We start from the raw sequence: 21394 nt of genomic DNA, 5'->3' as shown, positions 1-21394 counted from the left end.
CTGGGTGATATAAAACATTAATCATTATTTGACTACAACTTATAATGCTTTGAACAAGCGATTTTTGAACGAGTCTGGATAAGTACCAGAAGTTTCATGTATGTGTGCTTTGCTGTTTTTTATTTTTATTTTATTTATTTATTTATTTTTTAATATGAATATTTTAAATGATTATACCCAAGTCCTCTTCATCAATCTCAGAAATTTTATCTTCCATCTTAAGACGTATGTTAATTCTTATGCTCCAAAAGGCCATTGATTTTTATAATAGTAGTAGACGGGAACACTTTGAAATGTGTTATGAAACATTAGAACAAAAGTATAGTGATTCTAGATTAGACAAAAACACTACTGAAAAAAAATGAAGGAGCCTTCGTTTGGTGACGCGAGGAACCTTTATCTTTGCGATTAAAGGTGAGTTAGCTGGTCTCATACGGAGGTGGAGAGTGTTTCTCCCGAAACTCGGGTATTTCATTCCTCAAAACAGACAAACCGGTCCCGTGAACACACACACACACACACACTAACTTCATCCAAGGATAGAGATTCGTGTTCATTGGATGAGTGCCTGATAGATATCAGCACTATTACTTATGCTGATTATATCTTCCCTACGCACCAACTTCAATGCCTATCGACTTAACAGAGAAAAGTAAATAGTGCGCATTCCAAAGAGGTGCACTTGGATCGGTACGAGAAGTCATATTGCATTTGACATTACCATATGTCTTCGGTATAGCAGTTGAATACAATGCTAATATTCAATATCTCACTTTGCTAGTCAATTTAGGTCGCCATTGATACTGACAGCTTGCAAACTGTACATTACAAACTACACTCTGTAGAATAGCATTTTGAAGAATACCCCATAGCAAAGAAAACAATACCAGAATAGGAATTTCTTAGTTTTTGTTTTTGCTGGATTTTTTTTTCTGCCCACTGTGGTTCAGAACCGTAACTACTATAGGAAGAAAGCCTTTGGCTCGATGGAATTGAGAGATCAGGTGGCTCGGACAGTAATTCTTAAGGTTTCAAAGAACATACAGAAAAATTAATTTCACCTTTTCTTCCTATTCATAAGATCATGTTTTTGTGTCATTTTATATAGCGAGGTGACCCCAGTCTTCCTGGGTTTTAATTTTGTAAGCATATTTTTATTTGAATGTTTGCCTAAACACCGCGTTTTTTATAATCACGAATATTGCTGTACAGTATGACTGATGCAAATCATACTGAACAGCGAGGCTTGGGAAAATGGTAAATATTGGCGACCCGAAGTGTAAAAAATGGTTGAAAGCCAAAAATGGTTCCGTAGGTTCTGATTCACGTGACCTTTCATCACTCTAAACCTATCTATATAGAAATAGAATACCTTCCTATAAGGATTAAATTAAAAATGAAACAGACTGAGTGTAGTATGAACATTTTGTTTCCTATTAAAATGAAAAAAAAAAACATGCTTTTTCTTTTCACAGGAAAATGGAAGAAGCTCATAGTTCATGCAGTCTCAGCCGCAAGCCTTCCGTTGCTGAAATATCGTCAGGAAACGTGGAAGAATATATAAACGATGAGCATCAAGAGATGGCGATTATTTGCCCTTCATGTGGAGTGGCATTTCAACCAAAAGCAAAAGTAAGTTTTGTGTTCCCATTGTTTTCAACGAGTTCCTTATCCCCACCTTTGTGGACTAGAGAATGCTATGTTATTATAAATTATCTCACATTTTGGAGATTTATTACAGAAAATGAAAGATGTGTAGAAGGGACACTAAGACCATTAAGAATTAAAGTTTGGTTTTTGTTTTCAAGTGTTCAACTTAACTACCCTTTCTGAGAGTTCTTCCATATTGATAGGCCTTCAACATGGCATCTTACACAATGCCTCTTTCAAACTCCGTCAGTTTCTTTTGCGCAGCCATGCCAGATTTTACTATTTATGCATCATTGAAGATTATGCATAAATAGAATATTTAATATCCCCCCTCTACCAAAAAAAAAAAAAAAAGAACAAATTGACCGTAGTAAGGTCTTGGAATGTGAAGGAGAGAGAAATGAATGAATAAAAATAAATCCTGGCAATTAGTATAGTGTATATTAAATGAAATAACAATCTCGTTCATAGGATTATATCCATAGTTTCAACTGAATTTTATAGTTGCATTTTATGTGTTGTATCACACTTGATGTGGTTTAAATGGCTTCCTCTTAATAAATAAACCGAAGTTATGAATTTTGATCACAGCAGAAAAATGATGCTTTGTGGGACGAGAATACACTTGGGGAAACTATTAACATAATTTCGATTTTCACTCTCTCCTTAGGTGTGTTTGTAAAATGAGTGGCACCTCTTAGATTGGCTATGTCTCCTTCCATCTGTCTATTCAGTTATATGTACATCACAATGCATCCACCATGGTGGATTTGTTTTTTATATATTAAACTTCGGTATTTGGAATCTGCAAGATTTATCGAGTAATCTTAATTTGGTTTACATCAGATTATCTCTAGTAACAAAATTTGGCACGATGATTTAACACTACGTCGTAATTTGCTATCTGTAAGATGAAGATATACTATCTAGCACACACAATTAAAAAAAAATTGCCAGTAACAAATATGTTCATGTACACAACGATGAATGCTGTTGTGATACGTAACTAAAATTTTAAAATTATCATTTTAGTACTGTTTCCTTCAAAACAGATAGGCTATGAGATTGAGGGTACCACTTATACTCTAGTGGTCACGAAGCTACCTCTTCCTCTCTAAAAATAAATTATATTTTAAGAAAAAGCAAGGTCACAGGAATAAATATCTGACGTATACAAAATGGGAATAATAATAATAATAGAAAATGCATACTGGAATTCAGGATACAAGAGTATTCATAAGAATGTAAATTGTGATTACATCTTGTTTCAATGTTTATGTATATACTCGTATATACATAAACAAGAGCTTTTGGAAAATTAAAAAAAAAAAAAAAAACAGTAAAGTAGCTTTTAAATGTGAACTCAATCAAATATACAGGGTGTCCCAAAATTCACGCAAGATTTAAATTTAGCGCCATTTGTGCGGTAAAGTGTTGCCAACGAGAAAAAAAAGACAGCGTGACAGCTGACAGTTCAGGGTTATTAAATATGACCACACACAGCGAAGAGAGTTCGTTGAATGGATTATGGAACAACAACAACAAGTGGATGCTTATTTTTCGAACAAAATCATCTTCAGCGATGAGGCTCATTTTCATCTTGATGGCTTCGTTAATCGACAAAATTGTCGCATGCATTGGGTTCAGAAAATCCACGAGTGATTGTTGAGAAACAAATGCATCCACAACGTGTCACTGTTTGGTGCTGATTTTGGACTGGAGGCATCATCGGTCCATTCTTCTTCGAACATGCGGCTGGTAAGGCAATAACAGTTAATGGTGCTCGCTATCGCGACATGATAATCCAGTTTTTTGTGCCTAAATTGCAAGATATGGATGTGGACGACATGTGATTTCAACAAGACGGTGCCACATGCCATACAGCCCGAGAAACAATTCAATTACTGCATGAGTCAATTCCTGGTCGTGTAATTTCCCGTTTTGGTGATCAGAATTGGCCGCCCAGATCATGTGACTTAACGCCGTTGGACTTTTTTCTTTGGTTTTTTTTTGAAGTCTAAGGTTTATGCGAACAAGCCCACGACCACCCACGCCTTGAAGGAGGAAATTGAGCGCTGTATCAACGAAATTCAGCCGCATTTATGCAAAACGGTCATGGAAAATTTCGACAAAAGTGTGCGTATGTGAAAGCAAAGCTATGGAGGCCATTTACCCGATATGCTATTCCATGCATAACTCTATACTGTATACTTTATGAATCAATAAGAAATTACAATTTTTAATTAAAAACCTGTGTTTTCTATCAAAATTACTTGTTGCGTGAATTTTGGGACACCCTGTACAAGAGGATGAAAACAAGAATCAAACCTCAGAAATAAGTAGAAATTTATATAAAAATATCATTGATTCCATCTGCAAGGAAGCGTCCACTAAAGGTTTCTACGAAGTGAAAAATAAGAATTGCATGAATAGAGAAGGTAAAGAAAAAAGTAAAGTTCACATAAAGTTCATTTATAATATGACAACATAAAACACTAAATTTAGAATTCACAATCATTGAATGTAACATTAGAGAAATTTCTCTACTGAAAGTTTCAGCTAATATTTACGCTTGTATGTTTAGAAAGAGCGCGAGAAAATTATTGAAGATAAATTGGAAGAACAAGTTTATGCCAATTTGATCTAATTTTGCTCTTATAAGAGAATATAGAGAATGTGAAACAAGATTTTTATTTCATTAACAGTTAACGAGGAGAGAGAGAGAGAGAGAGAGATTACTGAAGTTAATGAAATGTGCATTTTAGTTTTTAGTTTTGTAAAATCAGTAAAAGACATATGATAAATTGCCAAAAAGGAAGCTGTTCAAACGCCCCAATCATATCTGGTGAATGGGACATTATACAGAGCGATATATAGTTTCTACTTCACAAGTCCATTGTTCGATGTAGAAGAAATGAACTGATGCCATATCAGACATCACACAAGGATGTACGCAATCTCCACCATTATTCATCGTCTATATGGATCATATTATGAAAGAAAGTGGCTTTAAATATGACTTCCAATAGAAGCTATAAAATTCCGTTGTTTATTTTATGTACATGCGTTATGCTTCTAGAGAAATTCACGTAAAGTTGTCAGAATTATTGTAAAACTATTATCATGAAAAAAAAAAGATAAATACCAGAATGACTGAAGTCCCCCCCCCCCCACACACACCTGCCCAAGAAGTCAATAATCTAAAAATATTGATGCAGTTCGTAGTGCTTTAGCAATTTCGTTTAATCATATGAACCAGAATCGTAAATAAAATTTTGGTGAGATTAAACTTATAGAAGTTGTCACAATTGCAAAATTCATCGCATTTTTATCCATCATACTATAACCTTAATTATTAAATTAAGGTAATAGATAAACCTTAGTTTAATAATTTAAAACCACTCTGAAATATAATCGGAACGATTATATTTCAGAAATATAACAGCTCAGAAATGAAACCGGTTTCAATGTACGAAATCATGGTCAATCTTACGATATGCATTACTCACTTATGTTTTAAGTAAAACTATGTCTTTCCCTTGATGGTGCTAATAAAGAATGTGCTTAATTACAGATATTATTGCAGTTATTGCAAAATCTGCAATATTGCAAGTGATATCTGCAAATTGCATATATCACTTGCTTGTGAATTATGTGATATAAAACGTAAAATTATCTAATCAGTACTACAAATCTAATGCATTTTTCATATTCCAAATTATCTAGGTATTTAATCATAATTTAAATTATTTCTTAACAGGGGAAATCCCTCGGCAAACACTGTGATGAATTCAAGACAGATTGTAAATTCAAAAATCTTGGCTGCTCTTTTAAGGTACATTGGCATGTCATAAATATATTTTAAAAAAATAAATGTCTGTTTAAGATGCAGTCAAATATATCTAATGTATTAGAAAGACGCACACGTGCAGATGATTGTTTTTCGTCCTAATGTCATCCTGCAAAGTAATTTAATATTCTACATGCCCTATTTTATTGCAGTTCATATATATTGCATGCCTTTACATAAATTTAATTAGCATATATTACATATCTTCGCTTTATTGTGTTACTCCACTGCTAATGCAATTATAATTTAGTGTATGTCACATCAGTGAAAAATCAATACCATTGGTAGAATGAAATAATTTTGAAATCAGAGCTTTGATGCTGGCTGCTTGTCTTCTGGAGTATGTGGTATATTAGAGACATCCTAATAGTCTAGTAACTCACATTGAGAAGAAAGTAGGTGGCTAACAGTTCACTGTGGACAACAAATACGGAATGTTTTTTACGTGAGCAAAAGAGTTTTTGCTCACGTAACACAGGCAAACCGCCAGATGACACAACAATTTAGAGACACACACTGCCTTCATGGCCTTAATTGCTTCGACCGTAAATCTAAACAACCAACCAAACGTTTAAAGAACAGAACTTAATTTTCCATGTCTCTCTAGAGCGATGTATCTCAGCCTTTCTTTGTCCCCCCCCCCCCAAAGGACTTTCTGTATTTTTCTAAGATCATCCTGTAATTTCCTACACCAGTATATTTTCATAAGATTTTACTGAGCATTTTCACCATGTTATAATTAACAAATCAAATAGGAACGAGGAAATCGCTACCAATGAAAACTACGAGGTTGGCCATTTTCTCATTCTATCTATGACATATATGAACATGGTGACAAAAAGCAGCATATCATTATTCAATGAATACTGTATGTATACTTTACCTGAAAGGGATATTTTATTGTTCAAAAATTTAAAAATTAACTGTATATCCTCATTTGTTATATAATCTTTCTTCTGGTAACTTTATATTGCTGACCTCCATGATTCCTTTTGAGAATATTCCTGGCGCGAATTTGTTTCTTCTGCACCAAAAACTAATTTTCTCTACCCTGGGGACGATATCGTACTTGAGAAACACAAAAATATTGTTACCTGATTTTGTGCTTGTTCAACTATGTGGTCGTTTTGATTTATTATGGTCACTACAGTGATCCTACTGTCACTGTCAATTGTTACAAGTGTTTTATAAGGGCATTGAATTCTAATTCTTGAAGATAAACAGATTATTATGCAAGACATTCTGCTTAATTATCTGAAACAGAGTGGATGGTGATAGGAAACAGCGTTCTTATACAATAGATTACCTGTGATTAACTAAAAGAACATTCCCGAGGTCTCCTCCTGTTTAGCTATTAGTCATTGCAGATGCAATATTCTTTTAATATATTCCTTTCAGAACTTTCCTTTTCCTTAATATGCATATTTTCTTAGCCAAATCAGTTTAGTTACTATAATTATATCAGTGTAGTATGTCTCTTAATTGTGTGTGACCTGCCCAGTTTGCCTGTTTGGAGGTGGTATGTATGTGCATTTTTCTAATACATTACAAACATTCGATGTTTGAATCATTTTAATGTATCCAAAAAACAATTTAATTATTTTTATCACAAGCAACAAAAAAAAGTGGATTACTGTATAAAATTATAAATCTTGTTTTATCATAAAAAGGTTCTAAAACGTGTTTTAAAACGGTGCAGTTTATTTATATTTACAGTAGTTTGTTGCACATCTCAACTAAAGTTAATTTTCAGGGCAATGCAGAGGAACTCAAAGATCACCAAAAATCTGTTGATCAGCATCCAAGTGTTTTGATGTTCCTTCTTGAACAACAGCTTAATATCCAGAAGGTGAGATATTAATTAAAAGCGGTTAAAGATATTACCAATTGAATCTTTTCGCACATAATAACCATTCAATAGTTATTATGATGTTGAAAATAATAAATGCTCCATTCCATTTATTTCATTTTTAAAAGAAAGGCACTCACGAAAACATTATCGAGAAAAATTCACGTTTACGTCGGAAGTTGAGGATTTTATTATGACAACGTATTGCTGTCTATCCACAGAATAGTACACACTTATCTAATGCAAACTGTGCGCGTCCTCAGTAATAGTTATCGGTCGTGTACGCAATCACCGTCCTAAATATTCCTTTCATAAGATTTTTTTTAAAAGGTTACTTTGAAGAAAAAAAACAGAGACAAGCAAAATCAAAAAGACCGACGCAACAAAGACAGCAAAGCTACCAGCTGTCAATTCCAAACTGAGGTGGTTTGGAATTGACAGCTGGTAGCCTTGGTGTCTTTACCTAGAAGAGCTAACCAACCAGTTGTGTATGGAGGGGGGGGGGGAGCAGTGTCTCAAAAGAGAAACGTGGCAGAGATGATTTCAGGTTATGTTCCGGGACCGCTGTTGTTTAATATACATATATTTACAAATAGTCAGTCTGGTTAGCCGAGTGGTAAAGCGTATTCGTTCTCCAAACAACAGGCTGTGAGTTCGAATCACTACAGGCATGGACACTTGTGAATGTGTTTAGGTGAGAGATTAATTTCATTCCCTAGTATGAGACCACCATTTTGCTTATTGGAGGCCTTGAAGTGACTTGAAAAATGTTTCATGGTTGGTCTATAGAGCAGTTGTTTCCTGATTAAGTAACGTTTAGCCTATCCACGACACTAATACCACTATGATATAAGCTAACTGCGTTTCGTGAGTGAGTTTGCATAATAAAAGTACCAAGATTTCTAGTGAGTACTTCGATTCATAATTCTAATTCTTGAGCATCTCTTGTTTCAATACTACGCACATTATAGAAGGCAGTAACATGTTTCCTATTGCTGGGTGATAACATCCATGATTCCCTTGGCGTATACTGCACTTTGTTTTACTTTTTGATTTTCTTGTTATACACATACAAGTACATTCCTGAGAGCCTACATGTTCCCTGTTCCAGGAAGTGGACAGAATTTTTGATTTGTCAATCAGAATATCAATCAGACTCACTCACTGGATTATTCGCCTTAGGAGCAAGCATCTGCCCGGTATGACAAAAAAGTCACGAGGTTGAATTCAAATAAGTCAAAGTATCAAAAAAAAAAAACCTTTTGTCAACACTTTTTGTTTAGCAAAGGAAGTAGGAAGAACTCTTTAACTTAGTATTTTGTGAATTGTTTTGCAACCAGACTCTCGTAGTGTTGTCTGAAATAGCATGAGAGTCAACTCGAGGTTTCAATTCCAAAACTGAAGAAAAATCTGTGGTCGATTTTCTTGAGTTGCGTGATTAAAACCCCTAGTTTCCGGGAATAAACCGTACATATTTCCCCATTGATCGACTTACTCGGAACCAGCAGAAAAAAACCCTAAAAAACGTTCGCCTACTCTCGGCGAATAAAATCGAATGGTCTTTCTTTTGGCAGTCTAGCTTTATGGAAGAAACAAAGTTTCTACAAAGCTACGCAGACGTAAACTAAACTATGAATCAGAGGAATATATTTTTACTCGTCTCTCCAAATAATTTCAATGTGCAGATGTATAACCCCTTTCTCCCTTACATACATCAGCTGTGTTGCTAAGGCGACTACAGTGGCATAAAATATCATTTAGGTGCGAGACCACTGTTTTAATCTTGTATACATTTCACTGCTATATTGTGTATTTATAAATTGTGTTCACTTTATACGCATGGAATAATAATAATATAATGAAACAAAAATACTTCGGAAATCTTATATACAGAAAATGAAACAACGATTTTTTTTTCAGGTCAGTATTTTAAAATCGATTTGAAGTTGGGATTAATGTGCCCTAATCTACATTCGGGTGCCGATAAAACCTGTGTTAAGCAAATATGGATTGAATCCCATTACAATTTGACGGCATTTAAAGTGTAGTTGGCGAGTTGGATCACATCCGCTAACATTAGGCTACATTAATCTTGTAAAGCTATAGCAGTTTCATATCCTATCCTGCCCTTTGGAGGCAACCGATAATATATGGGATGGTTTCAGAAATACGGTTATTCTCATTTAAAAACAGGAATCAATCGTATATTTGTAAGATTTATTCAATGTTGGAATCAGAGCCCATATTTAGATTCATAATACTTCTTTAAATAAACACATCCATTCATGTTAAATAAAATTGGTATTTTCTACGGCCCATGACTTTCTAAATATGTGCAAATATTTGTATCATAATTTGTAATAATAGTACGATGTTAACAAAAATATTGTCTGAAGTTTAATTTTATTTTTCGTTTTCTTTTCTTCCAGACAGTCGGTGAAAACACAGTAGAAATGGAATCACTACAGCAGCAGCTCAAAGTATTGGTTTGGTTTTTGTTATTAATTTTACTTATTGTTGCGTATGAATTAGTTTCTGCCTTAATTTAAACAACGGAAAATTACGAATTAATTGCTACGAAACAGTTGCCAATAGTTAATTCATGCCTGGAGAAATATTTACACATAGTAATTCGATACAGCATAATCGAGATCACTTGAATTACTTTAAGTGATCCTTAAGGTAATTATGACTAAACACTGGAAATATAAGGTCAGGGCACTTCAAAAAATAAGGTAAACCCGGCACATCTAACGCGAAAGCGCATCGTTCGTCAGGGTGATAAATAGGTGAAGAGAGCATTGGTTTCGACTGTTCCTCATTTGACCAAGAGATGGCGTTACTTTATCTTGGCCACGCTTTCATTTACAAGGCAGAAATCCATCGCCTCTCTCTCTCTCTCTCTTCAGGCCACTGAGGGAACACTTCACTGTCATTTGAAAGTTTATTTCAAGTAAAAAAAGTAAATAACACCAGCAATTATAATAAATTAATGTATTTATTTGTATTCTTCGAGTGATGAGATTAAATTTTCATTGTAGGATGCTAAGAAAGAGAACAAGTTAATCCGAAGTGAGATCCAGGTGAGTTAATTCCTATTTCTTTTTTCCTAATTGTTTCTCGTGTAAACTGGATTCAGACGGAAACCAATTGGAAGTAATGATGAGTACATTTCATTCTTGAAATCGTAAACTGTTCCTTCAGGCGACTTGATAGAGTCAACAGAACTTATTATGCCACTGAAACAGAATATTGGAATTAAGACCGAAGCAGCTAATGCTCTGAGTCTGATGATTTATATTATTTGTTAATTACTTTTATTCTTTGGTCTTATCTCAGTCTGTTTTGTTCAGTTAAAAATCTGCATTTCCTGATAAATAAAACTTTTTCTGCACTGTTTAGCATCGACAAAAATTAGATATCATTCTTTCCAATATTGAAATTTTCAGCAACTAATAAAAGTTACCACACTTACTGAACCAAGTAAGTTTATTTACCAATTATGAAATTATTTGTATTTATATTCTGTATTGTATTTTATGAATGTTTGAATTTTTATTTTCCAGACCCTGGAAAATAAATACAAAACAATGGATGAAGAATACAAAAAGAAATGTGCAGAGCTCTGCGTATGTAAATCAAGTATTTTTTACTCATTTCATAAAAACAAAATATTTCGTTATTAGCTCAGAATAAAGGAATATGGTGAAATAATTGCCGTTGTAACAACGTGTAGTTAATAATAAGTGACGTAGATATATTTTTTCTTTTTAAAGTGGGGTCGCAGTGAAAGCAGAACATCACTTATTAAAATACTGTATACAATACTGTATACATGTACGAAAGAATACGAGTATCAGCAACATATGCATTTTGAGTAATAACAGTACACTTTTCGTATGTACAAAATATTGAGATATTGTACTAATGCAAGTTTGTACAGTGGATGGTTAATTTTAAGGATAATTCGGAAACCCCACTTTGCACACCAAACAGGGAACTTTTATTAAGTCTTGGTGATCGCATTGGTGGTCTCACATCGAGCGAATAAAATCATTTAGCATCTACAATTCAGAGCTAGCGCACTTCATTCGATATCGAATTCGAATTTGAACTCGTTTTTTTCACTCAACGGATGAAAAGACGAGTTCGAATTCCATCTTGGACGTGACTTTTATAAGGGATTTTTACCTGAACGTGAGTTAGCTAGTCTCATACTGACCTGGATGGGTTTTTTCGTCCAACAACAACAACAACAAAAAGGCAGACCAGCCAGAACATCTGAAATAAAAACATGTAATACACTGGCTTCATGGCTGCTGAATATGTGTAATCTCAATCCATCACTATCTGATTGCAACGTTTCTCAAAATTATTTTGCTGGTTTTGAATATATTTAGTCCAGTGGTGTTTATATTTTAAATATATGTCCGAAGAGAAAACAAAATCGACTGTAGCGGCAAATTAATTAGCAGTATCGCCTTTTCTTTTCGATCGCTGTTGAAATGGTCATTCAGTACACTCTGGAGAAGTAAGCTGGTTATAGTCCAGTGAAGAAACATCGAAATTATACAAGTTTTTTTGAAGGACTTTAGACCAAATATCTAAAGTGTTTCCAGTTTCCATGCTTGTACCAGCAATTTACTCGACTGCTGTTTAACAATCAATTTGCATTAATTTAAAAAAAAAGTGACTATTAGCTATAATTTTAACCTTTTTTCTACAGCGACGTTGTATGCTTCACTAAGAAAGATAACTCTTCTCATATACTACTCCAAAAGTTTTCTATGCACTTCTGCATGTTACAAGTACACAAATGTCAAGTCATTGGAATCTGCTCTTCTTTAGCGCAGAATGACTTCTATATTGAACACATTTTTGTTGGGAGTAGGGAGAAGAAGAAGAGTGGAACGTAAAGCAATTTTTGAAAAATATCTAATGTTATTGATGTACAAAACATTTCAAAAGAAAAAGTTATCATTAGATACGAATCTTGTATGTTGTATTCTTTAAACTCTGAACAGAGGCTGGTTCGAAAGGGGAAGCGGTGGTGAGATTAACGAGGGGGGGGGGGAGGTCTGTTCTGCGAATTTCAATTAGTAATGAATGGTAGCAAGTTGGTAAACGTATCTTGCAGATTGATATGACTTCCGGGATAGTTTTAGTAATAATAAAGATAATATGGATACAAACGACATGGAAAATGTACAAACTTTCAATAGAACACTTAATATGAAGCCTTCGCTTACACAGCAGCACAGTGAGTGAATCTTGTAATTAAAACTTGAGATGAAACTAGCAATCAAAAACCTATTTGGAAATGTTATTACACACACCAGATTTACTCTGTACATAGTTATGAAATTAAATTGTCTGATATGGGTAAGGTCGAACGCTTGGTTAATTTCAGTAGCAGCCTTCTGTATCCAACATTATGAAACTCAGGCAAAAGTTGAAAAGTTAAAGATTTGTTCGTGTTACTGTCATTAATTTATCATTTTTTCGTATAAAGATTAAGTGCATCTAAACTCCAGAGCATTGAAATAGTTTGTATTTTAATATTTCTTTATTATTTTTATTTCAATCGCACTCAAAGGTTGGAAGGCTATACTATAGGATAATCTACGAAATAGGTAAAATGACCCTTAGATAAGGAGAATGTTCCTATTCGAAGATATGAAACATCGTTCGTGAAAATAATTAAAAATTAATTTAAGAATACATTCTTGTATATTTTGTGCTGTTATTTGTTAATGTTATAACAAATTTGTGCTGTTATAGTTACCATAACATACCTGAAAATCTGTTTTTTTCTCACGAATTTTACTGTTTTACTGTTTTACTGGTCACTGTTTTACCCTTTTCAAGATAATTAATGAACAAAATTCCTTTAGCATCCCAAAACACCGATGCCATGACTTTTCCTGGTGATGGAATCGACTTTGTCTTCTTTGACGCTGAACAACCGGCTTCTCTCCGTTGTTTTGCCTGCTGTTTGGATTCTGGTGGGTAACAGTGAACCAAGTCTCATCCATGCTAATAAATCGACACACCAAATCAGTTTTATTCTTGTTAAAACACTCCAAGCACTATTCAGAGATTTTCATGCGAGTGCGTTTTTGATCTGCTGTGAACCAGCGCGGCATCCATCTTGCGTAAAGCTTTTTCATATGCAATTCTTCATACAAAATATATCCTACGCGTTCTTTTAAAATACCTATAGTCTCAGTAGTTTCACTCACTTTGACTCTCCGGTCATTCAATACCATATCGTGCACTTGAACAATGATTTCTGGTGTTGTTACACTTTTTTTGGACGTCCTTCACGTGGATCATCTTCAAAGCTGGTACGGCCACGTTTAAACTCGGCAGCCCATTTCGTAATTGTCGAAAACGGAGAAGAGTGCCCATAAACTTTTATGAACTTCGAATGAATTTTTTAGGCGTCAAGCCTTCTTTTACAAAAAAAATTTATAACTGCACGGTACTCAATTTTATCCATTTGATGGGATACAGACAACACTTTTGCTTCAGACAGTTGTATAAAATAGAATGATTTGAAATTTCACATAGATGCTTATAACAGATGTATCAACTTAGAAAAAAAATCGTCATGATAGTATTGCCATCTATGGTCGAGGCTGAGAACTTTTCAGACCACCCTTGTACTTCAAGCATGATACATCCCATCTACACTGTTAACTGTATATAAATTTACAGAGTCCTAATTAACTTGCATGTGCAATTAACATATAATGAAAGACATATATTGTGTTCATGTGCTGCGTTTAGTATTTTTTAAATAATTGCAAATTTTTGGAGAAATACTTTTAAGTCTTATCTTTTACCATTGACAACTTCGTGGCCGTTTCTAATTCAACCCGCAATAGTTCCGTACTCATTCAGTATTGAACTTAAGTCGCTCTAAAAGACCATATGGTTTATATGTCTTGCGGGTCCTCCACTAGTAGCTCCCGAATTTATGATCATCCGGTCTCCCCCTACTTGCAATCCTTTAGAGTTTAAATTAAATGAACAGTTTGAATTAATAATTTGTCTTACATTTTCAGGAAATCCATGATAATTACAATTTGCTGAGGACCACAATAAGCAAGAAGATCAAGGACATTGTAAGTAGAGCTATTAACTTGAAACATTATGCTTAACACTTATTTTTAACGGAGTTTTATCCTTTTATCCATAAGAAAAACGGAGATATTAGCTACCATTCATTTATCATACGTTGAAACATGTGAACCTGTTTAAACTAAACATCGATGAAAATCGTGCCACTGAAGTTTAGCAGAATGCCATGTTCGTCACCATCACCATTCAAAAAAAAAAAAAAAAAAAAGAAGAAAAAGAGCATTGCTCCAATCGTAAGGTGAAAATATTACCAATGTGATATAAAAATGCGAAATTAATTAATATATGATTACGTGTCACAATAAATAATTTTAGATTATTTTAAAATAATTATACTGTACTTGACCTTTCACACAAGTTTAGACATCAGTAAGAAACGTTTAGTTTTGGTTCTAGATATATTCAGGCCTATGGGATGTAATCTTCATGAAATAGTCATGTTTATTATTATTTTTTTATGTTCAAATCAATTAATAGAAATATAGGATACTAATTGAAGAAACTTTTTAGCTTGTAAAACAGCTATAAATGCTCTTTAGATGTAGTAACAAATCAAACGTCATTTGGTCAAAGGAAGTAAATGATTATGGTTATATCAATCTATTGCTGGTAAGAAAACCTTTCCCAAATTTCTCAATTCTCTCTCTCTCTCTCTCTCTCTCTCTCTCTCTCTCTCTCTCGCTCTCTCATGCGCCATTCTCTTCCAGTTGCTTCCTTTCTTTTCATTTATCTGACATCATTTCTCCACCTCTGTCTTGCTCTAATTATATGCTGTAATTATTCCTATTTCCTCAGCCCTTGTGGCTGGTGGGGATGCAATACGCCACCGTCTAGGGAAATGACTATGAGCAAGGTGGTTTCCCGTTGACTACCTTGCGTAGTATATTTTATGACTAGCCGTGTGTTCGCGGGACCAGTCTGCCTGTTTTGAGGGAGGAAAAACCCGAGTTACCGGGAGAAAAACCCTACACCTCCACCTGAGACCGATTATCTCATTTTTTGTCGTAAGAGACCATTTGTAAAAATCCCTCACGTCATGGTCGGTAATAACTCAGATCTTTCCGACCAAAAGGCTTCGTCTGTACCAACTGAACTATGGACTGAATTATCGCGCACAGTATTATTAGATCTTTTCCGTTACTGAGGTATCCTGATTTCTCCCATATAGATAGATAGATTTACTCTGGGCACGTATTCGATGATGGTGTCATCTAGCATTAGACGAAAGTTTGAGCTATTAATCATAATTATTGTTTTTGTAACATTCGTTTCAATTCCTATTGGTTTGTTTGCATTTGATTAAAATGCAAGCAAATCGACTTTTATTTAAATAAGAAAGCTCTTCTTCCAACCGCAGATTAGAATTCTTTCATTCTCGAGGACTTTTAAGTGCTTCTTTCTTCTGTGTTTACATTCCAACAGTGCAGTTCTGATAATCAAAGAACAAATTTATGAAGCGATCGCATGTGTGTGTGTGTGTGTGTGTGTGTGTGCGCGCTCTTACGTGCTCGAGCACACCAACCTACCTTTTCTTATTCAATCAATATTGAATTAAACCAATAAATACACCCATGCATATAACATAAGTTGTTCTTTTTAGAATTAAAACCAACCGTATTCTTTGATTTTATTTCCTTTAAAATTTAAAATTATTTAAATTTTTAAAAATCATTTTTTTTATAATTTAAATATTTATTTTGTAACAGGAACGAGATATATCCCGAATGAGCACTAAGCCTATTACATATATGTGGAAGGTTGACGATTATTGGAATACAGAGCGTTGGTTCGGTCTCGCCGATGGAAGTTTTCGCCGAAAATCTCCTTCTTTCCACGTGTCTGAGTCCGGACCGTGTGGATACAAAGTTGGCTTGGAAATCGTCCATCAAGGACATGCAGAAAGCGTTGATGCATATCTAACCGTATACTTTATCGTAAAGAAGGGAAATTTTGATCCCCTTTTAAAATGGCCTTTTAAGCATGTGGTAAGCAAAAGAAATCATTCTCTTCTGGTATAAAGAAAATAAAACGTGCCTTTGAAATGTATATTGTACATAAAGCCATAATTTTTTTCAATAAGTGAAAGTCTATTTTAAAATGAGTTTTCTCAGAAACCGGTATCTCTGCCTTGTCTCAAAACTAGTCTTTGAGTCATTGCAATTACGCTTCCACTTGCTGTTGTCTCAATACAAGTTTAATTAATATATTTTCAAAAATTGTTTCTGATTTTTTTACTTTAATGGATACTGAGGGGCGGGTTTCACTATCAGACTGTTGATATTTACCATTATGTCCTCTTTAAACTTTCTTTAACCGATTTATTTTTTCATTATTATTAATGTGATCTTTTATTGTAAAGATATTCTTATTAGTAAGAAAATGCTAGATAGCTGGCTGCTTGACTACACGTTTGTACAATGGTTTAAACACTTACTATTTCCTTATATTAGGTTAAATAAAAATTTTATTTAAACAAAACCAAAATTATGAATAATAAATACATAAGTAAAACACCAGTACTTACGGACCACTGGGAAATTGATATAGAAAAATCCTATGTTTATTTAAGACAAAAGAGCAGCACAACAGAGGGAGGCTGTGAAGAAGAAATGATTGTTAGAATTCAAGTCGGTTGAATAGTCTGGAAAACATCGTGAAGTACCCAAAGGAGATATCCCAGTCTGCCGTAAAAGAGAAATATTCGACAGCTGTATACTTCCGTCCATGATATATGGAAGTGCAATGTGGACATTGACTCGAGTTTAAAAATACTCATAGGAAAACCCAGAGATGAAAAGAGAGCCATAGGAAGACCCAAGAGACGATGGGAGGATAAAATTAAAGTGATGTATGGAGCAGTGGCATAGAAAAGTTAAAGATAAGATTGAATGGAGGATATTGGACGAGACTCCAGCAGTGAACAGAAAGTGGTTGATGTGGTGACCCCAAAAGATTCGGATATGGATGCAGAGAACCTAAATGGAATATACACCCTCTGTCCAAAAAGAAACCGAACTTTTCGAAAAGAGAAGAAACTAGTGGCAGCACCTGTTGTATCTTGTTGTTGTTGAAAGCGACAACCTTCTTTAGTGTTGTGTCAACTGTTTATGATATTTGTTTCATTAGAATCGGAGTTATAGTGCCAAGAGTGACAGTGTGTTTTGGGGAACGGTCGGTCGTCACGATATTCATGCCGTACACGACTAATTCTCGCTATCAATCACTTCAAAACTTCGAGATAAAACTCACCATTGATGGTTTGGCGAGGCGGAAGGAATTCATTTTGGATAATGTCCTTGTAATCGTAGAAACAAATTAGCATTGTCTTTACTTTTGACTTCTCCAAGCGACTTTTTTGTCGGATGCTCCTCTTCTGGTGGTCTGCACTTAGCACTCTGACGCATTGTTTTGGGCTCATACTCAAAACACCTTTCATCACCAGTAACGATCCTTTCAAGGAAGTCTGAGTGTTTACGAACGGTTTTAATGAGGGCCTTGCGGTGTTCAGCTCGATACATTTTTTTTTGTCGTCGGTCAAATTGTGGGGAACAAATCGCGAATTCAATTTACAAAGGCCTACACTCTTGGTCACCAAGTTGTGCACAGTTGATTGCGGAACGCGCAATTCATCTTCAGTCAATCTCACGGACTATTTCGAGTTTTCTTTGATGAAATCGCGCACCTTTTGGATATCAACTTCGCTCAGCCAGTTTTTGGACGGTCCCGCTTTTTGTCGTTCTCAAGCGACTCAAGATCAATTTCAAATCGATTAAACCACTCGTAAACTTGAATATGGGATAAGCATTCATCACCGTATGTTTCTTGAAGCATTTGATACGTTTCGGTAAAACGTTTACGAAGTTTAACACAAAAGTTAATTGCAGCTCTCTGTTTAAAACTCATTTTCCGACTGTTAGTCAAAACACACTGTCACTCTTGGCACTATAACACGACTTCTAATGATACAAATGTAATAAGTAGTTGACATAACACTAAGGAAGGTTGCCGCTTTCGACAACAAAAAGATACAACAGGTTGCTCCACTGGTTTCTTATATTTTGGAAAAGTTCGGTTTCGTTTTGGACAGGGGGTGTAGATGACGTGATCCAGTTACAAATGAATGTTTATCAAAACGCATGAGTTAGAAAAAAGATTTAAGTATTTTTATACATGCAAAATTACTAAATATATAATTTATTTCAAATATAATGCTGAACAATATTCACAGATACTTAATAGTTATTGCCTTTATTTTTTTTTCGACACCTGATTAATTATTCCACCTATACCATTGAATACGAAGCTTCCATTTTTTTATTTTTAATTATTCTTCGAATTCCTCAGGTTGTTAGCGAACAATTAGAAAATGTAGTTCTCATTGTTCGCAATATGAGATTACTTATCACCAAATAAATTTTCATTTCTGCAGTGATCTTGTAGTGATCTTTTAGTTTTGTCAAGCAATTAAATTACAGTATAATACAATAACTTGTAAATGCCAGGAGCTTCATACAGAGCTTCATACTCCATCCCTCTCTTCCATAAAGGTGACATTATTTACTTTTACAACGAGCGAGAACTTTAATGTAAGTAAATGAAGTTTTAGATGTATGCAACTTCAAACCTTTGTTTTTTTGAAATCGTAACATTGAAGGATGATCTTCCATCCTCCGATATAATATTGGTTGTTTCGTCATTTTCACTTTTTACTCTAAACATTGATTAGTTTTAGCCTCTTAGTTTTGATTTGCCCTCTTTTCAGGTAAAAGTGATTGTTTTGGACCAACGAAATCACACCAATAATATTGAAATAATTGTAGATCCTGTTAAAATTGGACTGGGATCTCCTCATTTCCAGATGCCGATAGATCGAGACAATTTTGGTTGGGGAGTTCAGAACATCATCCCTATGTCAATGCTGGAATCAAGAGAAAATCCTTTTCTCGTAGGTGGGGTTATGTATTTAGAATTGGTCGTGCAGTTCAGGAAGTCTAAAAGTTCTCGTGCATGAGGAATGTTCATAAAAAAGATATCAATACCTTTTTAGCAAGGCAAAAGCGTTCAGATGTATTTTATAACTCTGATATCAGAATTATTGTCTGATAATGATTTTTAATGTTATTGGTTGGCTAGTATGAAATACACGCACTTTAAAAGCTCATAATGCAAATAAATGGAATATTTTTGCCTACGTCGTTGTTTGGTTTTTTATCCACTATTTACATCACACATACATGAAATACACTGTTGTACCTATCAAGTCAGTAGCATGATAATGTGCATATATTGCTGTGAATTAGGCTTGCTCTACTTAATAGTATTGCTTTTATTATTTTTTTAAAAATTATCCTTCTTGTAAGCATACGAACCCTGCTTTCTGAGCAGAGGGGAGAAAAGGAAAATAAAGTTACCTGCGCGTAAGACCAGGTGACTTAGTCTGAAATACAAATTATTAAAATACCCTGAATTTCATTTTGCTTTCAACTAAACTTGGATGAATGTTTCCACCTATGCTTGAAATAATAGCTAGTTTCAGATAGACATGTATGAATTTTTCTCAGAGTAGACAAACCCACCTGGGAATACACTCAGGTTTAAGTTAAAGATGAATTAATCATTTTAGTCAGTTTTTATGCTGCAAATATTTCTTCACGGGAAGACGTGTAGGAGTTAACATTCTGAATAAGAAGAATTATAACATAAACTATTAATGATGCAGGAAGACAGTGGTAAACAATTATCCTTCAATGTACGTATATGAGAATATTACTGTGTTTAAAACCTTCTGGAGATTTTAATTTCGGAAATACATTTCTGTACTATCTAAGTAGTTAAAAATTACCATGATTAAATAGCCGTTTCAGTCCAACCTAATAGTATATGCAGCTCTTGTGAAATTAACTACAGCATTAAATACAAAATATAAAGCAGAAACAAAAAACTACATAAAATAACGTTAGAAACAATTCTCCTGCTACCCTCATAATTCCATTATTTTAATGTGTTAATCGTTATAGAAAAATGCCGGGGAAGCCGCACAGGTTACCAATCTTATCTATCACTCTAAATCAATGGAAGGAGAAATCTCGCATTATTCTTATCGTTGTGATGTTAGGCAGTATATGGCGCGTTCTCTATTTTTTTTCCCTTTTTCAGTACTGCTGAAAAAGGAAAAATATATATATATATAGACTTGAAAATCTACTGAAAACAATAAAATATAGGGAACAATGGATATAACGCATGCATTGAAAGATTACGATGGTCACTAGATACACAACACCAAAAATAACAAAATATCTGTCCTTTTCAAAAGATAAAATTAAACTTATAAATACATTTATTTATCAGATGATATACATATATTTTGTTGGATATTTGAGGATGCAAATTATCAGGAAGTTTATTAATATTTACTTCAAGGTTTGTTACACACAATCTTAAAATGTTATACAAATAATCGTCTGAAAATCCCGTTCTGCAATTTGATTTGACTTTTCATTTTTGAAAATGAAAAGTCAAATCATTAATTCACAAATAAAAACCAAATATATTAATTCACAAATATATGCGCTACCAAATATGGAGAACGTGGCCGCTGCAAATCGTTTTAGGTTCACAAACGTAGCAGGTAGTGCTGAATAGAAAATTCAAAGATTGTTTTGTTTGTAAACATCTCTCAAAGCATCAGTGGCTTGCAGATCAATTAATTCCATCTGAAATATTTCAGAAGAGTCTTCTGGTGATATTCCAGGTGAATTCTGAAATATTCTTATTTCCTTGGAATGTTTGTGGAAATTTCCACACCTGTTTTCGAATTCTTCTTGCAAGAGTCTCAGTGGATCAGTACATCTTTTTGAAGTCAAACGATTAGCCATTATTTTTCTAGAATCGAGTTC

General features: G+C 34.2%; 1 protein-coding gene across 1 annotated transcript; it reads left to right on the top strand.

Annotated features, from left to right (window-relative positions):
• The first annotated feature begins 1213 nt into the window (after positions 1–1213).
• On the top strand, positions 1214–19506 carry LOC150106087 (TNF receptor-associated factor 2-like). Its single transcript, XM_090394627.1, has 7 exons — positions 1214–1257; positions 1476–1632; positions 5411–5485; positions 7254–7349; positions 9779–9829; positions 16202–16480; positions 19258–19506. The coding sequence occupies exons 1-7, from the start codon at positions 1214–1216 to the stop codon at positions 19504–19506; spliced, it is 951 nt and encodes a 316-aa protein (XP_090250753.1).
• The last annotated feature ends 1888 nt before the right edge of the window (positions 19507–21394 follow it).

This window comes from Typopeltis vanoorti, chromosome 6 (assembly GCF_054136105.1).
Source record: "Typopeltis vanoorti isolate ZY-2024b chromosome 6, IOZ_Tvanoo_1.0, whole genome shotgun sequence".
NCBI classification, from domain to species: Eukaryota; Metazoa; Arthropoda; class Arachnida; order Uropygi; family Thelyphonidae; genus Typopeltis; species Typopeltis vanoorti.
This window is presented reverse-complemented; position numbering and strand designations above follow the sequence as displayed.

Bases quoted from the DNA above. Each gene is read 5' to 3' on its own strand.
- LOC150106087 (XM_090394627.1), top strand. From the start codon at position 1,214: ATGACTGATGCAAATCATACTGAACAGCGAGGCTTGGGAAAATG. The intron at 1,633-5,410 runs GTAAGTTTTGTG...ATTTCTTAACAG, and splicing joins CATTTCAACCAAAAGCAAAA to GGGAAATCCCTCGGCAAACA. The intron at 16,481-19,257 runs GTAAGCAAAAGA...CCCTCTTTTCAG, and splicing joins AATGGCCTTTTAAGCATGTG to GTAAAAGTGATTGTTTTGGA.